Here is a 22,831-nt window from a genome sequence, read left to right as displayed (position 1 = left end):
GGACAGAGAAGTCGTCGTCACAAAATCACAACTTTTTCTAAAGAGTGAGCGCAAGCAATGCACAGCTCACATGTAAGCAGACTGATACAAACAATGAATCCTTACAGCGCTGTTATGGCACGCAGCTCGTCCAATCGAATTAGAGAACTGTGGTACCAAACACAAACCCTACATGCAGCCTTCAACACATCCTTCTCCACTGCATATCTGCTTGCCCACATGATTAATAAAATGGAAAAAAAAAAAACCCAAGATGACCAGAAATGTACGCATCAAATGACCTGTGAATCTCACATTTATTTGTCACAAATGGATATTAAATATGGAGTCTTTAAAGGGGTCATGAACTCTCTTTATTATATTTGTCATCTGAGGTCAGCTTATGACGTTTGCTTAGTTTTTACATTAAGAAAACATCAAAACGAATAAGTAATAGGCTATTTTCTACCCTAGTGTTTAGCCTAGATCAAAAACGCTCGGTTTTTATGGGCGTCTCGCATTGAAGACTTGGAAGTAAACGCCCACTGCTGTGAGTGGATAAGAGTTTTGCATATTATAATGAGTTTCGACTCACTGGCTTATGCAGCCACGGTCTTCTTCCACAACCATTCTGTATAGCTCGGTAACTCGATCCGGTTTGTCATCACGAGGTAGGACTACTGTATGTTATTTAGCTATGCGTGCACTCTAAAAAAATGCTGGGTTGTTTTAACCCAATTTTGTATATGAATTTTGTAAATAAGGACAAACTCAAACATTGGGTTAAAAATGTAATTTAAAAATATAACCTAGTGGCTGGGTTTGTCCATATTTGACCCAAAAATGGGTTAAAACAACCCAGCATTTTTTAGTGTGTAATACGCGAATCGGTGGGCGGGGCTAAACCGGCCGCGTTGATCTTCTGTAATTACATGCAGCTTTAACATGAAGTGGGACGATTGAATGGAAATTGTAGACAGGAAAAGCTTTTGAAATCGTTAAATATATATAGATAAGAAAATGTTTTCATTGAAACCTCTTGATTGAAGAGGAAAATATATAAAATGCATGGAATATATCTTTAGAAAGCGGCAGAGCAAACCAAAGCAAAGTAGTGAAATGATTAAAAATTCACCCCATGTAACTCTGATGAAAGAAACTCACTCAAATGATATGAGTCTTCAAAAATGGTGAGTTTAATATTTTATCCAGCATATTAAGACACACATGACGGAGACATGAAAATGTTTAACTGCTTAACTGGAATGACCCATAGGCACCCTCTCTGCAAATGTCTGATAATTGAATATCTCTCAGGAAACGAGCTCTTTTCGTTTGCTGGGATCATTTCTTTGCAAAATGATTGCCTGTCAGTTCTACTTTGCTTTTCTATTTTTTTCAGTCACTGCTCTCTTTAAGTCAATCTTTCTTTTTTCCTTCCCTTTTTAAAGAATAGATATTTAAGGACGATAATTGCTTGGCACGGGGAACGTATAATCAAGTGAAAAGGCAGCGTTTTTTTTTCCCTGTGCCTTTTTTTGTGAAATCCGTTTTGTTAAGCAGAGATTATAGCTGAAAAAAATTGGCAATACAAGAGCAATTAAAGTTGAAAAACACAGCGTGGTATTTAAATGAATGGTTGACTGAAGAGTCCTGCGGGACTTGTTTTTTTTTTTGTTGTTTTTTTTTACGGCTCCATTTTCTCGATTTCGATCTCTGTCCTCTTTACTTGAGATTTTAAAAGAGCGGGAAGAGTAAAATCAGGAAGAAACAAAGCCAGCGAGCGTTTTACAGCGTCTTGGAGCGGAGAAAACATGCTGAGCTCTGAATTTTCTGATATTATATGCACAATTTCCCTGAAAGATCACACAGTATTGTAATTTTAGAGTGGCGAGAGCTGCAGCGTCTACATAATTCCTCTAAAACCTGAGCAGGAGAGGGAGGGCTGAGTGAAAAAGCGACAAACAGAGAGACATACACGTCAAATAACAAACGTTCACTCAATAAGTTTAATAAAAAAGACGTTTCTGCTTCACTGAGAAACTTTTGCAGCTTCACCCTTTGACACGGTATTCCCGATTGATTTCAAACTTACCCGGCTCAATCCACACCCTCAAAATGGATCTGAAATATTCCTCCCCGTCAAAACGCTCCATCTCTAGTAATCGCCCGTAATCTTTAAGATCTGGGACATTCTGCAATGATCTCATAGACATAAACGATGTCAGTAATACCGCAGAAAAAGGCAGATTTGCACATAACTATATGTGTGGAGTGACGTTCAGCCCAGACAGAGTCGAGTAGTTATTTTGAGGCTGCTCTGTTTGGCAGGCGTTTTATCGCCTGTAGCGTTCAGGCCCGTGTTGACGGCAGCACTTCATGTTGGTCGGGAGACTTTTGGGGTGTTGTTCATGTTCAACATGCTCAAGTGAGTTTGCAGCACAACTACGGCCCATTAGCTGCTCTTTACAAATATCCACATGTAGTGAATAGAAAAAGAAAGAAAAGAAACAGCATGCAAACAATGCTACAATTTGGTATGGCCACAAACTGCATTTCCTTTGGTGAGTAAATTGTCCGAGTTGTTTATTCATTTACCAAAACCAGGCAAACCGCAACATCTCTGAAACAGCACATAGCTCAGATTCAAAATCAAGTGAGCTGCCTACCCATACATATTTATTATAATAATAACACTAATAATAAAAATAAAAATAATAAAAATAATATATATTACTTTTATTATTTTTTATTTTATTTAGGATTGGCCCAAAACTATATATATATATATATATGAAGAGTTTAGCTGCAAACGCCTCTAAATGTCAATTGAAATTTTCTTCTAGAATGATCATTTTTATCAAGCCTGTATATTAAAGTTCAGTAATTTTCCTTGAATATAAAATATAATCATTATCCTTGTTTTGGGCCAATCCTAAATGTCTTTGAATGCATACAATTGCTTAAAAATGTTCAATCCAATTAAAATTCAACTTTTTTTACCCAATATTTCTGTCTGCTATGCACTACTTACTAAAGTATCATGGCGTTAGCTTAGCAAAATGCTGAAACAAAACTATTAATTAATGGTGAGTCAAGTGTGCGTGTAGAGTACATCTATCTCTTATGAGGTTTAATTAGTGTAGGCTGCTCCATTAGTAGGCAGCTTACAAGGTTTTGGGCCACAGCCGGAGTGGTAGAATATCCGGTGAAAAGTCTGCTGATGTTGATACGCACCTTTCAGCCCCTTATCACTACTAAGCCCGAGAACATACTGAAGATGTGTGTTGAGGAGAGAGTGATATAAGGGAAGGAGGAAAGTGATCTGATTCATCTCAGTGTCAAACAGGGCCATTGGTTTGAGATCTTCATGCACACACACACACACACAGCGCAGATCCAATGGGGGTTCTGGCCGTCGGCTTATCAGATAGCATGGTGTGGAGATGAAAGGTCTGGCGAGGCGGAGGGGGTACGTGTCTCCTCTTTGTTGCAGACATGTGTTAACATTGTTGGGGATCAGCGGGTTGGACCACGCACATGCCGATCATACCTCGGAGAAAAGCAGCGGAAAATGGGATCTTTAAGTATTCATGTGCTCAGATTCACACAGTGCTCAGGCCTCGGCAAGGGGGGCGCAGAACAGAGCGCGACGGAGGGGAATACGCCAACAGCCGATGAAGGAGAGAACAAAGGCTCGGAGAGACAAAAGACATTCACGGATGGAAGAACTAGACAAAGGGAGACCGAGCTGGAAAAAGCAGAGACAGAAAAGGATACAACCGAAGGGGAACAGGGAAGATAAAGTGGTGAATATTAAGGAGCGAGTGAGACAAAATTATCAAGGGTGGGAACAAGGGCATCACATGAGTGAGGTTTTCACAGTCGGCCACCCACCAGAATCCCCCTCCGGACTAAAATAGACTGAGCCCTTTTCCAGGCCAGACACTAATCTTCACAGGTATTCCCAGGACTGGGACTGTGAACCAGAGAGGGATGGTACGGCAGGAGCAAAACCCCTTCAAACCTGCCTGTGCTTGAGAGACAGACAGGAACAGTGGAGAAAGCCCATGATCAAAGCCTGGTCTATCATAAAAAGTGACAGAAAAAGAAAGACAGGGATCCAAAGGTCAGACACCAGACCACTAATGAAAATACTTCTGCTTTGCATTTTTCTCTTTTAACACAATTACAACTTATTATCAGCATAAGTCTTCTATTTTCTTTTCATTTTATTTAAAATAGTGACCTAAAAAGTCAATTCAATTCATATTCATACATACTGTATATATATATATGTATATACAGTATACATACATATATACATACACACACACATACATATATTTATATCATTATTGTTAATTGTTTAAACAACGTTTTTTATGCTTGTTCATTGATCCATAAACAATTATTTTACATGCAACCGTGGAACGGTCCTTAAGACACTAAGAGCCAGATTTACTAAACAGGACAATTTAACAACGATTTAATTTAACAAATTTCAGCGCTAATTTTTCACTGCATGTCTTTAGTAAATCCTGACAGTAGTTAAAGGAGTAGTTCACTTAAAAAAAACAAAAAACTTTTGCAGATAATTTACTCACCCCCATGTCATCCAAGATGTCCATGTCTTTCTTAAAAATAAATATAAAAAGTTTACGTTTTATAAGCACAAATGCTCGCCTTGCTCTGTTCTGCGATGTGTGTTCGTGACTCTCCTGTTTCAACTCGTTCATCAAAATAAAAACAAATATTTTTTCGAGTCATTTCGTTAATTTAGTTCGTTGAATGAATCAAATGACTCAAAAAAAGATTTGTTCATTTTGATGAACGAGTTGAAACAGGAGAGTCACGAACGCACATAGCGGAACAGAGCAAGGCGAGCATTTGTGCTTATAAAACTTAAACTTTTTAGTATATTTTTGAAAAGACCGATCGTTTCGCTAGATAAGACCCTTATTCATCGTCTGGAATCGCTTAAAGCCCTTTGAAGCTGCACTGAAACTCTCATTTGGACCTTGAACCGTTTGGTTCCCACTGAAGTCCATTATATGGAGAAAATCCTGGAATGTTTTCATCAAAAACCTTAATTTCTTTTCGACTGAAGAAAGAAAGACATGGACATCTTGGATGACATGGGGGTGAGTAAATAATCAAGTTGGTTTTTTTTTTTTAAAGTGAACTACTCCTTTAATTTACACAGTTTCAAAACTAAAGCAACCTTTCTAGTATAAACTCTTCTATTAACACCAGAAGTAAATGCCCAGGGTCTCGTTTCACCTGCATGGACATGCCATAGACCCGCAGCAGGGCTGGAGGCTTGAGGACAGCAGATGTGGCCAGAGCAATAAACGGCAATGTCCATAATGTTTGTGACATTGACAGGGAGAAAGGAAGGGCAGCTGACTGTCCTTGCGATCCCAAACCACTTGTAACCACACGCCCCCCCTCCAGTCGTGTTTGAGAACTTGTAAATGCCTTGGTGGAAGACTGAGGAAACATCTCATAGATATTGATCTTTCGATATTGATTATTCAGTTTGTGTCTCATTTTTTTCTTATTCATGCAAATATTTACGCGTTAAGAATTTTTTTTCATTTGCTTAGTATCTCCGAGTTAAACTTTATAGGCATTCATCTAGACGAGTGGACGTGTGTTCTTTGCATAAACGTGATCGCTAAGCCGGAGAGGAAAGAACCAAAAAGGGGAAGAGGATGGGAAATACAGAGAGACAAATGGAGGGAGGGAACGCAGGAGGAAAACAGATGGATGAAGGACTTGGAATGTCTCCTCAGACTTAATGAAGTCCTTCACAAGTCAATCGCTCCTCTCAGCCCAGCGGTTCTGTACACAGATGCGGGGCGGAAAAAGTGGAGGGGGCACGTTGGCCTTGATTCCCAGACAGGGACGCTTTGATGTGGGACGGAGGGGGCGGAGGATGCCCCCCTCTGCCCTCCGTATGATCACAGCCTGGGGACGAGATGGCTTTCCTATTAGCAAGCCAGGCAGATATATAAATACACTGTAGCTCAAGCTAACACAAAAACACACACGGGCACAAAGAAGATATTTGTTAATGCGTACACTAACAAGAGCTTCAAAATGGCCTCCGGCCAAAACAAACATATCCTGCACAGATGCCACACTCTCTCCGCAAACAAAGCCGCTCCGGCGGTAATTACTCATGAGGAGTTTGAAGTGGGCTTAGAGATCCCCTCATTATACAAATACAAACATGCTGGAATAAGGCACATATAACAGTAAGCATTTGAAGCTCACTCTTTTAATCAGACGTTCACTTTCCCTGAGCGCTGCCATATGTATGCGGTCTGGTCCGCACCGCATACCTGACGAAAGGGCCCACTGAAGGCGGCCAGCGGCGCAGCACCAGCGAAAAGCACGGGAATAAAGAAGGAGATGAAAAGAAACCATATACAGATAAGGGAAGAGAGGAAAATGGGGCTGCTATTAGGGAAATGAGCTCTTAAGAAGTGCAGCTGTGAAGTGCTCCCTGGAGGGCGGCTATCAGGAGTCCTGTTAGCCAGCAGGGCAGAAGGGACTGACACGGAGCCAGCGCTGTTAGCCCAATTAGCTTCAGATCTGTTCTCTGCCTTCTGCTCTTGGCTGGGCAGCTGCGCTGGGTTTGGATTTAAATATGTAGAGAAATGAGTGGCTCAAACTGCTCCTCGTTTAATTGCCTTGAAGTAAGAAGCTAGCCGATGCCAGCTTGTCCTGCCTGTATGAAAGTACAGAGTAATAAAGTAGGATCGCGACCTGGGGTGTGTTTCCCGAAGCCAACCTTGGTTGCAAGTTCCCTCTTTAGCAACACAATTCAACAGAAACTGCGACTATAGTTGGTTAGCGATGCTTTAGGGAAGCTGCCCTGGTCACTTTGAGATGGGCCTGTGCAAACTTTTGATTTATCACTCAAACACACTTAAAACTAGTCAAATACGCACAATTTGGATTTGCAGTATAAACACTTCTGCACAGTCCCAGACAGCAGTGGAAGACCGCCTACATAAAGCTGTCAATCTTCCACTGCACTAAAAGCGATTCTCAGTTAAAAAAAAATTAAATAAATAAATGAGAAACTAATGCATCTAGGTTGTAATTCTGGGCACTTTTTTATTGATTTTATTGGTTATTATAGTTAACTAAACCTAAAATCATAAAATATTAATTTAAATTAAATAAACGTTGACTGAAAAAACAACAACTTGGTAACACTTTAAAATAAGGTTTCATTTTTTTAGGTCACATTAATAATATGTTATATATACAATAATAATAACCAATACTTGTACATTCATTCGTTAATTACACTATTTATTAATGTTACTTACATACATTTTTAAGATCAAAAGTTGTCTGTTAACATAAGGTAATGCACCGTGAGCTAACATGAACATTTTTTTATTAACTAACATTAACAAAGGTTAATACATGTTGTAAAAATACATTGCATTCAACGGCCCAGTAGTAGTTAATGCATTAACTAATGTTAACAATTTAGACCTAATTGTAAAGTGTTATCAAAAACGTATTTTATTTCAATTAGTTGCCAATAACTAGAACTGAAATAAATCTTTACTAAAATATCACTAATGCAAGAAATTAATTTAAATTTCTTATTTATTAATAATAAATAAGACTATAAAAAGTCACATTCACTTGTTTAAACTCATGCAATTAAATAAAAAGTCACACTTTTCCTCCCAAGACAATGAACTGGCACAGACAAATGATTTGATAATGAAATCAGAAATTATTAAACTGCTTTAGAATTGCTAAAGATGTAGATGAGAGGAGTTGTCTTGTCTTTTTATGCTTTTTGTAGTCTTATAAAGGGTGTTCTGTAGTGATGTGTGCTATGAGTGTGTTTCAAGTGATGCTATTCTTCTCAGATTCCCCTCAAAGCTGCCTCCTCAGTGAAAGATTCATATAGGCATCACATGGAGAAAAAGATGCTGATCGCAGAAAGAGTGTGACAAAGAAACACAAAAGGGAACTTCTGTAAGCATTTCAAAAAAACTCACACAATCTAGCCTTACAAAAGACTCACATTGCATTATAAAGACTATGCACAATAGGAATTAAAAAGTTATCAAGGCTTGAGATGGCGGAAAAGCCTGTGATGCATCAAAAGATTCCCCTGAATGTTGTGCCAAGTTGGTCCATGTGTAGCCTTAAAACTCAGAACATTATTCAACAAACCAAATCTCAACAAGGCAACACAAATCCCCACTGGCGCGGCCCCTCATTGGCATTCGGGATGATGGCAGCCATAAAGCAAAAGAAAGATTCTTCAGGGATAAGTGTATGGAAGCAGACCCCCAAGAGCAGGGGAGGTGAATTTATCCATTTCACCTTGAGAGAGCAGATTTAGGATGGTGAGCGCTGGGATGGGGAATAAATAAATAAGTAACAGCGGAGTACAGGACTGTCTGAGAGGACTCGAAAAGCCCTCATGTTCCCTCTATGAAGGCATGAGAGTAAATCTCACACGCCCCGATTATATATCATTGTACTACATTCACCTGCGCTGGACACATCAGATATACAGTATACAGAACCAGGAGCACTGAAGATAAAAAGCACATTACATTGATGCCAGCCAACAATTTTAAAAATAAAGATTCTTTATTGGCATCTATGGTTCCATGGAACCTTTCCATTCCATAAAGTGTTCCTTTATAGCGGGAAAAAGGTTCTTCGGAATATGAACGTACTCTACACATTAAGAAAAAAGGAGAAACGGTTATTTAAGAACTGTTTACTGAAAAGTTCTTTGGGGAACACATTTTGGGATGCGCCATTTGGTTCCTACGGCAACGCCTTTTTGGAACCCTATTGGAAACTTTGATGAATGATTATTAATAGTGATAATTTGTTCACAATGATACTAGGAACATGTTTTACGAACATAAATTGGATACATTTTAAGTTCATAATAACCATTGCTAACAAGTATGGTAGTAGCCTTACATCGTCCCCCAAAAAACACCTAATACTTTACCTATTCACAATGCACTGCCGTGTAAGAATGTGTTTTTTTAAGATAAAATGTGTTTTTTGAATGCGTTTTTTACATTAAAAAAATAGTGAGATAGATGACTCAAGGGAATCTATAATACCTGGAGAATGTTTCCCATTCATCTCAGTGGCCATGTAACTAATCACTGAGGTGTTGCAGGAAAAATGTATCATGACATCATGAGATGTGATGAGGTAAAAGACATAATATAATGTTGTTCTAAATACATGAAATATTTGCTGTGAAATATAGGCCTATTGACCGTCAAAGGAGAAAGCTGCTTTTGAGAATCAGTGTAGTAATGGCATCCACCAGCAGGGGCTAACTGGACCATGCTAACCAGCCAAACCTTGACCCTTCGGGATGGGTCCCATATGGGAACACACTGTACCACACTCTGAAAATCACAGGGCTACAAACCTAGCATGGAAAACAAAGTAAAACTGCTACTGTTGACCGCCACCGCAGTGCATTCCTCCTCTCAGTATCGAATACACAAGGCTTTCGTAACTCACATGGAATTGCTTCCAAAATAACAACAGTATTGATGTCAACACCGCACAACGAAACGCCAGGAGACTCACTTGGCGACTATCCTTTTACACAGGTACAACAGGCCTCTTTCAGCCGAGCAACATCTGTCTCCGTCTCGCACAGTTAAGAAATCCGAGGAGCCCGGCACAACACGAGAGAGGATTAATTCATTTTCCATTTTGATACATTACCCTCTCGATTAGGACTATGAGTCCCGAGTCGAGATGGAGATTCATTCGCCGCTGCACTTCGATTAATGTGAGGTCACAGCGGGCTCTTAGTTTTCCATCAAAAACAGCCTAATATTGACGCTGCTGCGCAGGGAGAATGAGCCTCGGGTTGAAAATCGGAGGAAACCTATAAAAGCCACCACCGGAGTCTGTTAACATGAGCTTGCTGAGAGATTTATTTAGCTGTATTCAGATCAAGTACAATAATCATAAATGAAGGACAGAATAACACGCACATCAGCCATGCTGTGGACAATGAACCCGTTGCTCACCAAGCGAAATGGAAACAGAGAGAGGGAAGAGGAGAGCCACTCTCTCATTTGTAAAATCAATTTTCCCTTTCGTAAATCAGACATTTCGGGGGAAATCCAGAGGGCTCTTGTCTCTCGCTTCACATGATAAAACGGCTGATATGTATTCCATTCTCTTTCCTGCGCACAGCTTAAAGCGAGCACAGGGGACCGGGGAGTACTGCGGATTCTGCTCTGTTTAAAATCCCGCCGTGATTTCGAGCCGCGAGTCAAAGCGCGTCTCAATTCACAGGCCTGTCGATCTGTAGAAGTGCACGTATCAGGCGGCGATGGCTCGGCTTGGGTCCGTTCACGTGCCGTTTCTCAGCTGTATGCGTGGCAGCAAAGACCTAGAGGCCTTTAAAGAGAAAACGGAGCCTGTTAGGCTGAATAAATCAGTATTGTTTTCTAATTAGCAGTGCTTGCTAAGCCAAAGGGATTTGAACAAACCTCTCACTCCAAGTATTAAATGCTGGCTCGTAACTCGCCCAGCACTGTTTGCGCAATAAACACGAAAAATACCTCAAATTTTGCAGCTTGTATTAAACGCAAATGTCTATTTTAGTTTTAAGCAAATAGATTTAGCATTTTGAGTAAAACTAAAAAAAAAAAAGTAACCTGGTTGCCTTAAAATTTTAAGTTCATTGAAATGGAAAAATTGAGTTAATACAATGAAGGAGATTGATTTAATGATCAGAAACTCAAAATATTATGTTATCTGAACAACTTAAATTATTTAAGTTGATTTGACAAAAGAAAAAATGTGATTACAAATCATGAAAATATTTTTTTTTAGAGTGATATATTAAATTTACATTGAAGGAGGGACTCGAGCCATAGAGGCTAGAATAAGATAGAGACTTGGGGATGGACTGTTTTGAATTGGTTATGTAAGCAACCACTTAGAAAAACCCTAGCGACATCACCTTGGTAAACACCAAAACCCATAGAAACCACCTGGTAACCACTCAAAACTCATAGCAATATAAATCTAGATAAATCAATAAGAATTTACAGAAAATCTGGTTTATATAAACGCCAAATGTAAACTATCCTATTGTCTTGTTCTAAACTGCTAAATGTCGACTATATGGCTTAAAAGGTACTATAAACATCAATATTAGGATTTTCTCAAAGTCTGCTTTAAAACATTGTGTATTGTGAAAAGAACTATACAAATAAACTTGACTTGTATAGTAACACCCTTGCAAGTGACAACCACTAAAACCCCCAATCAACCACCAAGAAAGATCATAGCAACACCCTGGCAACCACTAGAAAACACATAGCAACATCCTAGTGGCAACCAGCCTAATCTCCAACACCTAATCTCTGATCACCAACACCCTAGCAACCACTCAAAAATAGACTTTAGCATAATAATTGAGCCTTTTTGTACAGATAAACACAATTAATTCAGAAAATGTATAGAAGAGGTTCAAAATACAGTACCGTAGAGTTTCACTATAATTATGATTCAGTCAGTCGGTCCGTAGAGTTTTAAGTGTTTGATCTGTTAAAGCAGTTACAGTATGGTAATATGAACTCAAGCGGGTTCATGGAGGGGGGAAAAAAAAAGAAAGAAACAGGTTGACTGGGAATGTTGAATGTCCTCTGCTGTTCCATCCACGATTCTTATCCAATATATACAGTGAAAGAAAGATACAGAGCACCTATAATATATGAACTCGGGTGCCAAACAACCACTCACTCCACAGTTCATTCATCAGCTGTACGGCAGAATGACAGGATGTGTATAAAACGGTGGATAAAGCCATAGCCTCAACAGCTAATACATTAATGCAAAGAAACGGCTCCGACCACAGACCCGAATGAAAATGAGCATTACTACGATAGCAAACGTGTGAGAGAAACGTGTGGTTCAGACATAAATTCATAGGGTGTGCACGGAGGAACTTTGGCGGCCGTCCACTCCTCTGTGTTGTGTTTGGCCTGAGGTGGCAGCGTTCAATCCGTTTCCCTCTCTGCCCAAAAGTTGGCTGCTCTCCTCAGTTTCATCCCTCTTTCATCTTATCAAGCACCTGCCTTCAACACCCCTCCCTTCATTCCCTCGCTCCTCTTGGCGTCTCTTCGCTCCTGTTTCCGACTGTTTAATTATGCTGTCCCAACCTGTCACCTTGAGCAACATCCCCCCCTGGGCAGCAGCCTGCGGACCACCGTGCCAAAGCAAACTGCCTCAGGAGCAGGTGTGTGTGGACAGGAGACGCAAGCCAGAAAAACAGAGCCCACAGTATGTATAGAGTGTGTGTATGAGTATTTTTCACCTGTAAATAAGGAGCGTAAATTCGTTTTTGGACATCGACATAGCTTGCCTTGATAACACGCCATCTATAACAAGGTTGACTATCCACTAATAAAAACAAAAGTGTGTCAGGTGCTGGATCTGCGAACCTCGTGTCTGAGATGCCGTTTTCCTAACGAACAGCAGGGAAGCACAGCACATGTCCAAAATTATAACAGAGCACGCTCCGGGTTAAAAATAGATTTGACTCATCACTTCAGGCTGTTGTGATGTATCTTGCCACAGAAAAAAAAGGAGATGAAAGCTTCTTAAATTTGGACGGGGCAAATTTCACTTTTTGGAAGAAAAAAAAAGAGACGAGACATGCGGTTGCCAGTTATGACTTTTAAACATTTAGTTAAATAGAACGATTGAATGACAAAATTACAGTATGACTGACTGACAGACAGACGGACGGACGAATGGATAGATAAATGACGGATGTATAGATGGATGGATGGACAGACAGACATCAAATTATAGGCAGATAAATAGACAGAGACAGACAGAAGTTCATTGTTAATGTGATGTTAAGAGTGGCTTAAATGTCTATACATGTTTGAAAATATTGTACATGAAAAATAAGGTCATAGTATCAAGCTGGCAGATACTTTGGGAGGAGCACTTACAGTATTTGCATTTTACAATGGAGTTGATTATAGATGACAGTGATTTAGGGCAGAATAACAGAATAACTGCCGATGGGTTCAGACGGTGCCCATTCTGAGAGCACGGTTGAGTTGGTCAATATGATTTATATGCGGACAGGAGCTGCCAGCACGAGTTCCTCGCTTCACCTCGGCACAGATAAGACGTATGGATATGCATCCCTGACTCCCGACCTTGAGCATTCCCAAGCCGTCTGAAGCGGAGGAGTATTCGAACGTTTGCATTTGAGAAATACATTTTTCACCCCTCCCTTTTTGCGATAGCACTGCTGTAGCGTCACTTTCTCCATTTAACCTCCGTTTTTTCCTTCAAAGTTGTCGTTGTGAGTTTTCCAGTTCACCCTTTTAATTTAGGAGCTTGATTTATGGGGCAGCGCTAGAATCTCGACAGGGTTAGAACGGGAAAGCCAAACACTTAGATGAGTTAAAGTCCTTGAACGCTTTGACGTACGAGTTCACATAAACCATAGCTAATCCATTACAGATTATCCTTTGAGAATATGTACACTTAAAAAAAAACAAAAAAAAAAAACAGTCTGCATGTTGCTCTAAAAAAACTAGAATAAATAAACAACACAATTGTGAAGAGTGGTGTAAATTCACTCTAAAATGTGGCGTAATGCTCATCTTAAGAATCCCTACAGCGGTGGAGAATCAGCGATGGCTGTTAGCGCGAGGATGTTGCTGATTTAAGTGCAGCCTTGGTTCCCAGTCAGACAGCAGGAGTTCCCTGTAGAGAACAACTTGATTTATTCCTGCCAAACCAAATGCTGACTTGAGGCACAAGAGTCTCCTGAGCAGCCGTCTACAACACTGTTGAGTACACATGCAGTGTATCTACTGTATGAATCAAACTCAAACGCACACTGAAGCTTACGTGGAGCATATACCCTAACTGCACGTTGTATGAATTATGAAAAAATATTTCAGTCATTGTTTAAACATCATTTCATTTTAAACCTCTATGACCTTTTTTTTCTGTTGAAGACACACGGATAAGTTTAGGAGAATGTACAAGACGCTCTTTTCAATAGAACTAAAATGAATGGGGACTGACTTTAACAAGCTCCAAAAAAACACAATATAAGTACTCTGTAAGATTTATACTACTATATTACAAGTATAAATAGCTTTGCGTAAAGATTACACCGAATTTTAAAGGTGATTCACTGAAAATTCTCAACATTCACTAAAAAGTTATGTGCACTTCCAAATATTAAAGCTAGGGGTGTAACGGTTCACAAAATTCACGGTTCGGTTCGATACGATACACTCGTGTCACGGTTCGGTTCGGTACGGTTCAAATACAGCAAAAAGAAAGAAATGGCAGAGAAATTTCTTTGATTTAATTTTTTTAATTAGCCTATATTTTTATTAAAACTAACACCATAAAGTATGATATTTTTTTAACTTTGACCAATGATGGAACTACACTTGACTTTTCTCAGGAGCGTATAAAACAAAACAGCTCCTTGGACAAAATGAAATGTAATGTTGTAGTAGTTAAAAACAAAGCTTTATTTTAGTTCAGGTTAACATTTGAGGGCAGCAATTGTATTGATAATGTCAAAATAATGTTACTTGAAAGCATTATAGCCTACTATTCCTGCCAAACTTACAGATAGTAGTGTTATACAGTAAATCCATGGTGAATGTTGCTGATCTGTGGACACTGGATAGTTCATTCATGGCACAATGTTTCTTCCTGGTTTCCATGTCAGCACTGTTTGATCCGTTAATAAAGGAGAAATGTGAATGTTTCTCACTAGATCCCGCAGCGATGTTAACTTCATTGTCGAATTCAAATGTTTTCTTTACTGGATTTGACTGTGTAGTAACAGTGCTGATCAAGATCGGCTCGCGCTGCATTGGTCCAAACTGATAAATGGTCCGTCAACCAGACAACCACACAATAACGAGCAGCTCAGTTTCGTTTCCGCTTACATTACATTTGTCATTTGATGTTGGGCAATGTTGAGGTCACGCCAGCGTCTCTTACATTATGAACGCGCTTGCCACGCCCGACGCGCCTACATTTGAATAACGAAATGTTGGTCGGCAGGAAAAATTAACCGAACGAACCGTTCGGTTCAAAAATGCGTACCGAAAGCCTCGTACCGAACGGTTCAATACGAATACGTGTATCTTTACACCCCTAATTAAAGCAGCACTATGCAGTTTTTTTTTGTACCTTAACTGAATAGCTTCGGAGTTATTGCAATGGTTATATGACTATTTTTGGGTTGAATGTTGGGCGTCATTCATGTTTAGAATGACATCAGAGTCATGACATGACTTGACAAAATTAACATTTCTGGGTAAACTAAGTCTTTAAGGGTTAGCTGTGGTTTCTACTGAGGCAAGCCTAGCTGAAGATAAAGTCTGCAGTGGTTTCGAGGTTGCGATTTTCATTCTTGTAGAACAAGAGAACTGTCCTATCGCTGCTGCTTTACCAAAAAGGGTTAAGCCCCTTTTATGTGATGTAATGATTAAGGATCCAGCAGAAGACCTCAGAGCGCTGAGCAACGTCGGATGTGATCTGTCTCACCGTAAAGGCAGTGCGCTGTTATTTTTAAGCACTCCTGACATTTACAGAAACGTTACGTGCGTCCCGACATTTGGATGGATTATGGCTCTCGGGTACATGAGCGACGGGGTCGAGACGGGAAGGGCAGAGGCCATTATACGCTGTTTAAAGTCTAATCGCTGCAGGGCCGCTTGGCCTCTCACACACGTCCAGCCTCATTGGCTCCATGCTGTAATAATCCGTATTCACATGCTCGCTAAGATCTCCGGGCCAGGGCTTCATGGCCCCTGACTGCTCTAGCCTTCTTAGAAGAGATCATGTCAGATTCTCTCTCTCTTACCACCCAGATACCGTGTACAAATCCGCCCCAGCACCCCTAAGAACGTTACATCAAGGCTGCCAAGATCGGCTTGCCTGGGAGAGTTAAGTCCGCTGTGTTATTACACCCATTATGGCGACTAAATCATACCACCCAGTGAACTTGGCATTTTCTGTTTTAACAAAAGCATCATTCACTGCAAGATGGTAGCATTCACAGATTACAAATCTACAAAGGAAAAGAACATTTGGACTTCCCGATTGACATCTTAGAACAATAAAAACAGGGCAGCAGAAAACATCAAGTCTCTCAAACTTCCTTGAAATCATCTTTTGATGATGCTAATCGCACTTTTATACTACATACCAATCAAGCCCAGTGAGGTGCCAGTGCTTTTTCCCATCTCGTATTTTTGCTTTGTTCTGTCTAACTGAACCAAACAACAATCCATGCCACATAACAAGCTGTGAATCACTTGTGTGAAGATGATAAAGCATTTTTGGGCTGATTTGTGGTTGGGTTTCATGCTCAACCCACGCAGGTTTGTTTTCTAAAGCATCCGACCCTGTAATGAGCCGGCCAGTTTGCTCCGCTCCAAGAAACCAGAGTGCTAACAGGGGCAATTAGCAGCTTCACCCTGCCCTCAAATAGAGACTTTGTGGGCAGCCGATAGCCTTGCAATCACCCCGTGTCAATTTAAACACCTTCGGAAAAACACTCCCCTCGTACCTGGACTTAAGCTCAAACCTTATAATTGGACTCCCATCGGAGATCCAGCTCCAGTCGTGACATGAACTGTTGGGATTTCTTTTTTTCAAAGTGATATCGATCTACAACAGTAAGGGTAAGTGGCAAACCAATGCAGCTTATGCAAGAGTCCAGGGACCGCATGTTAACTTGAAAGGCCCATTCTTGCTCTAATCTGATTGGCTGACAAAATTCAACTTCCTGGATTAAGAGTACAAGTTTTACTGTGCTAAGTCTGTGCAAAAATAACAACCACTTTACCATTATTTCAATTTAAACCATTATTTAACATCTCTGCACAGTCTGTTATTGTAGTACAATTTATTTCAGATAAACCCACCCTAAAACGGGACAGTTGTTCACAATTTAAAATTGAGACTTTACCTTTTATATTCCAGTTCAATTCCTAGATCTGAATTGAGGAATCAAACAAGAACCCGAATTCAGTTATAAGGAAGTAAAATTATAATCAATAGAATGTAATTGTAATATTTAACTGGAATGGCAGCTTTACAAAGTCTAGCTTGAAAATGTTAGGAATGACTGACAGACAGACAGACAGACAGACAGACAGACAGATAGATAGATAGACAGATAGACAGATAGACAGATAGATAGATAGATAGATAGATAGATAGATAGATAGATAGATAGATAGATAGATAGATAGATAGATAGATAGATAGATAGATAGATAGATAGATAGATAGATGTTTTCTTCCTGTCTAAGTGGGCAGATCTAATTGCATGGACCAGAACTTTGCAAAACTAAGCAAGAGCTTGTGTTTCATAGTAAGACGCAAGGTAAAAACCACAAAGGTGGCGACAGCTCTTTTCAAGTCCTAAAATACGGACAAGTGGCTTAATGCCTTTGAGCGAACATCTGAGGAGGCCCTCTTGATCAAGATCAACCCTTCTATCATCATCCACCTCTCAAGCGGGCGCTCCAAAATGTCCAGCACTCCCAAACAACTGCAGAAAGAAAGTTAAACATTTGCTCAAAGGGAGACGACTGATGTCTGCCTTGCGGTCGCACTTTCCCGAGCTGAGAACGTGAGCCGGTGGAAGTAAGAGTGAACGAGAGAAGGAAACCACATCAAATGAAAGAACACTGGGCTATCACCACATCTCATATCCAGCAGTACGGGGGCATTTAAACTGTGCTAAATGGAGAGGAAACATGGGGATGGGATGGTGTGCTGGAGATCTCATTACCGTCTCAACCCATCGTTCTAAATCCTCATCTCATTCCACAAAACAAGCCAGAATGTAAGTACCACACTGCGTACATCACAGTTACGTTCATAAAACTTGGCGCCAACACAGCTTGAATCCACCTCTATGCATTATCAAAGACCCTCATTGACAGTCCATTTAGATTTTAATTGAGCGATGACCTCATAATGGTCTTTTCCTCACTGCTGGTTACATTCAGTGAGTTTTATCTGAATAATGACCTCACTGTGGTCTTCATTTGCCTCAGTGGTTCACAAAAGCTTTAAGATCATGATTAATGAGCTAAAAGTTGTGTAAGCTGTAAATGAATTAACATCTCATGAAGTTGATCCAAATAAGGATACATTCCTTAATTTGCACTTTATTGCACATATTTTATATATGATGCGTGAAGTTGCGACATTCAAGTTCTGTAAATAAAACCAGACACCATTGTTTTTGTGCATCTTGTAACCAAACGCAATGCGGCAATTTGAGTATGTGAAAGAGCAAATGTTATTCGACAGCCATTATTCATTGACAATCTTCCCCTCCACTGAAACTATTGAATCTCAAATGCACTTTCGCATATGCAAATTACCTCAAATTGCATATTCAAATTTTAGTCTTTTCTTCTTACATATCAAATGATTGATATATAGGTCATTTTATTATGCTTTTTCATCCATTTTTTTTTAGCCTGCAAGTCTCTGGTGTGGAAAAAGTGTAAAAAGAGCAGCGTGGACACTCTTCTAAACATCTCATAAAGGTTTGAAACAACATGAGGGTAAGTGAACCACACCAATTTGCATTTTTGGGAGAGCCAACCCATTTAGATTCAACTTTGAAGGCAGAAACACAACATATACAAATTCAACTGACTAAAGATTTGACTTAATGTCCTTTGCAAAACATTGGGAAAAAACGAGCCTTGAAAGAGTGGTAATTCTGCCTTTTTTTAGATGTTGAGGATGGAGAACCAGCCCAAAGGTTCGATGTCTCCACGCTGCTGACTTTAAACTGTGCGGTCGGAAGTTCAGCCCGAGGAAATAAATAAATAAAAAGTCTGTGACCTCTGCGTCTGCTATTTTGTGTTTTTCCTTCGAAATTTTAATGAGTGGTCCAGTTGGTTGTCTGCTGCCAGCCGGCGGGGCCCCTTCAGCAGCACGAGTCTACTTTCTCCGGCCCCGACCGCATTACGTTCATCGCCAAAACAGATCGAAGACCACCCCTCTCTCTCTCCTCCATCCATATCAGAGCCTTATTTTCACTCAAATACAAGACGTTTTTTTGTAAATGTGTGGTTAGTGAGAGGCCGGTGGAGATACACAACGCTCTCTGTGTCAGTTGAGCTGACCTTCTGGATTTAACAGCCAAATTTGGATGCAATGGGGCCCTCCTTCTCTTTCATATTATGGGGCAAAATGATCTCTTTGGGAATCGGTGCACAGCATTAATTTAAACACATTACACTACACCTAGATAAAGACGCCCCATCATTTCTCAGCCTTCTCCTTATCTTCTTTTACTGCCAGAATCCATCGGTAGCATAACTCAAGCATGCACGCACATCCGTGTCTCTGAGAATATGGCTGACAATCAAATCACCACGCCAATCTGGAAAACACAGTGTCCTTGAAAATCCCATTCTGACTCATTTTTCCACAACCACAATCAGTATTCTGAACTCGCTTGATATTAAATCTAAAACAATAGCCCTGTGAGGATAGTATACAGTAGTGGATGTTTAAAAGAGGCAGAAAAATAATGTCACCGCCTATGAAGGAATAAAATCTTTCTCGAGCCACTTTTTGTCTATTCAATGTTGCATCTGTGACAGTAATGTAATGACCCCGAAATACCTTCACTGGGGACTTTTCTCAGAAAATATGGACATGCGATTCATGGCAAGTCATGTACCGTAATTAATTAAAAATATTTTTTGGTAACACTTTACATCAAGATTTCATCAATTCATCGACACGTTTCATCAATATGCATTTAATATCTTTTACAGCATTTTTAATCGTAACGGTAATATTGACTGTACATAAACAAACATTTCTAGTTCTTTTTTGTCATTTTTACTTCTAAATAAATAGAAAATATTCAATTTCACTTTTTCATTTTTAAGTTGAATTTAAATAAAAAATTAAGACAATGATATACTAATATTAATCTTGATAAATGCTATTGTTGTCAATGCACAAACTAATGTTAAACTTTAAAGTGCTACCAAACTTTACTGAAGAAAAAATATGTTATCCTTACAGCATTCCTCTTAGATGTATGCCTATAACTCTTAAGTGAACTTAACGCTTGAAGTGAGCATCAAATTTAATGACATATTCCGACCCTATAAGGCAGAAGTCAATGTCTTATCTTTAGAGCCCACACCCATCTGAATGGAGCCACATCAATTAGAAAGTGAGAGGGCCGAGAGCCTCTTTTCTGTAACTCCTCCTCTAAGCTCAAGACATTTAGGTGGGATCCTGATTCAATTATGGTATGGAGACCTTCAACCTCATATATTACTCTAGTACTCCTCTTACCCCTATCTAGAGTCAGGAAGTGCTCAAAACATTAAAGTGCCACCGCCACTGACAAGCAAAAGAGCAGCAAAAAATCCTGTAAGAGATAGTGAGAAAAGACAAGAGAGTTGTGCGAATGATGTGGGAGAACTGAGAGGGTCCTTGGATTCTGCTGAAGTGTTGTATTGGATAGATCAGTCTGACGAGGAAAAGCTTGAAATAAAGAAGCACTCAAAAGCCATCAGCCTCCCAAGAGCACACGGTCCCTCCATGAACCTAGTGCATTAGGAAAAAATCATTCCTGCATACCTGGAACAAGGATTTTCAAACTGGGATCAAAGGAGCAACAGGGTATCCAAGGAAAAGTTGAGAGAAAATGGTGCAACAAATAATCACAAGAAAAAAACAGCATTGCAAAAAAAAAAAAAAAAGGATGAACAATGTAAACTGCATACAATTAAATGATGCATACCGTTCTGAAAAAATAGTATGTAGTATTCAATGCATATTAATGTGGAATAGAATATAGCTGCGTCCGAAATATATATTTATAATTATATAAATGTATATAATTATTTTGTATATATAAATGCCTATGCATGCATGTATATATTTAAGAATTATTTGCGCTTCAATTCTGTAAATATATATATATATAAATACATAATCTATATTATATAAATATAAATATTTTATATATGAATAACACATTTTCTTAAATATATACATGCATGTGTTTGTATTTATATATACAAAATAATTATATACAGCACACACAAATATATCATGTAAACACAGACTTTTATTTTGGATGCGATTAATCGCAATTCATTTTTGCACAGCCCTAAAAAATTGAAATTGAACATATGAGCCATACAGCAACAAAATCGCAGTATCAGGCCATGAGGAGTGAAGGACAGGAGTAAAGTCTTACTTCATTTCCAGCACCTCCTCCAGGTGCTTCCTGCGCTCTGCCCTCAGCGTGGTCAGGTGAGCCTCCTTCTCCGCCAGGGACTGCTGGGTGGACGACAGCTTGGCCTTCATGGACTCCAACTCTTGCTTCACCTTTTCCATGGCGGCCAACAGCTCCTCCATCTGTCCATGCAAACAAATAAACATGTTTGTGCTGATGAACAATAAAAAAACATAATCCCACAGAAACGTCAGATAAGACAAACAAATATGTTGAGTGTACACACAGCAGGTCAAGAGCGAAGCACACGGGGACACAAACGGATTTGTGCATGGACAAAATGAGTGTCCAAAAAGAGATTAAAACCGTGGGGAATACCATGAAAAAACAGTTAAGAGTTAATTCATATAATAGAATCAAAGACAGAGGGTCAAATGATGAACGCAAGACCAGAATTCCAGTGCGTGAGTGTGTGTGACTCCAGATAAATTAACTACATAACGTCACGGTGAAGTTTATCATACATCACATCCCTAGAGTTATTTCACTGCCTTTCGGTTTTGAAAAGGTGGATGATCTCTGTTTCTGACTGTGATTTTTCTTTCCTCCTCTCCATCCATTTCCACACGATGTTTATAACTCGGAGTAACAGGAGCGAGTGAATGAGGAGGATAAATCAAACGGCGTGGCAGGTTTATGTATTCCATGGAAGGCAAGGTTTAGCGACTTGGCTCAAAGCGGTTCTCACAGCCTCCTCGACCGCTTGCGGTTCACCCCGGGACTCTCTGAAATCTCTGTTCTCGCAGGAAACTGCGTAGGCCTTGGGCGGCGATCTGTGCAGTCTCCTTCGTCTGTTCTCTATGTTTATCCATCCTTCCCTGCTCTGTGTTTCATCAGCTTTTGTTCCATCCATACTACAGATACTTCTGCGTAGAATCAAATCCAAAAATAGTTCACTAAAAATCCTTTTCGAGCTTCACAAATGAAGCAAAATGTATGACTCATGCACTATAATCCAAGTCCTATGAAGTTATCACAAGAGATTTGTGCAAAATAATTATTTACTGATAAAGTCACAAAGTCCTGTTAACCGTTGTAACCAGTTATCAGTCTGATTCATGATATATAAAGATCTGACACAAAAGAATGATTGAGTTCTTCAGTCAGTGAGTTAAACTTGTCAACCGGATGAGTCTGATTCATGAACAAATCATTTAGACCAGTTTTGTCAACAACTTTGTAAAGAACTGACTCAAAAGAGTGATTCATTCACAAATTGGACATTGCTACTTTAGTCATGAAGTGCCACAGCAGATTTTCTGTGTGAGAAATGAGAATAATAAATAAATAAATGAGGCATTTATATATCAGGGGGTGCCTCCACCACCACCAGTGTGCAGCATTCACTTGTATGATGCAACGGCAGCCACAGTACAAATCCAGTGCGCAAATTCATCAAACACCAGCTATAGGTGGATACGGAAAGGAGAGCGAGTGATAGAGCCAATTCAGTGCATATTAGATGCTCATGATTTG

The 22,831-nt window shown here is 39.7% G+C and overlaps 1 protein-coding gene across 15 annotated transcripts in view; it reads right to left on the bottom strand.

The window, feature by feature from the left end:
* The window catches only part of erc1b (ELKS/RAB6-interacting/CAST family member 1b), a 184,032-nt gene that overhangs the window by 70,307 nt on the left and 90,894 nt on the right, over nt 1-22,831 (bottom strand). For all 15 annotated transcript variants that reach the window (XM_039667657.2, XM_039667650.2, XM_089127191.1 and 12 more), the window contains one exon: nt 21,317-21,477. In XM_039667657.2, coding sequence (XP_039523591.2) covers nt 21,317-21,477 — 161 coding nt within the window. The remainder of the gene's footprint in view (nt 1-21,316; nt 21,478-22,831) is intronic.

Source organism: Pimephales promelas, chromosome 24 (genome assembly GCF_988280905.1).
Source record: "Pimephales promelas chromosome 24, fPimPro1.hap1.1, whole genome shotgun sequence".
Lineage (NCBI taxonomy): Eukaryota > Metazoa > Chordata > Actinopteri > Cypriniformes > Leuciscidae > Pimephales > Pimephales promelas.
This window is presented reverse-complemented; position numbering and strand designations above follow the sequence as displayed.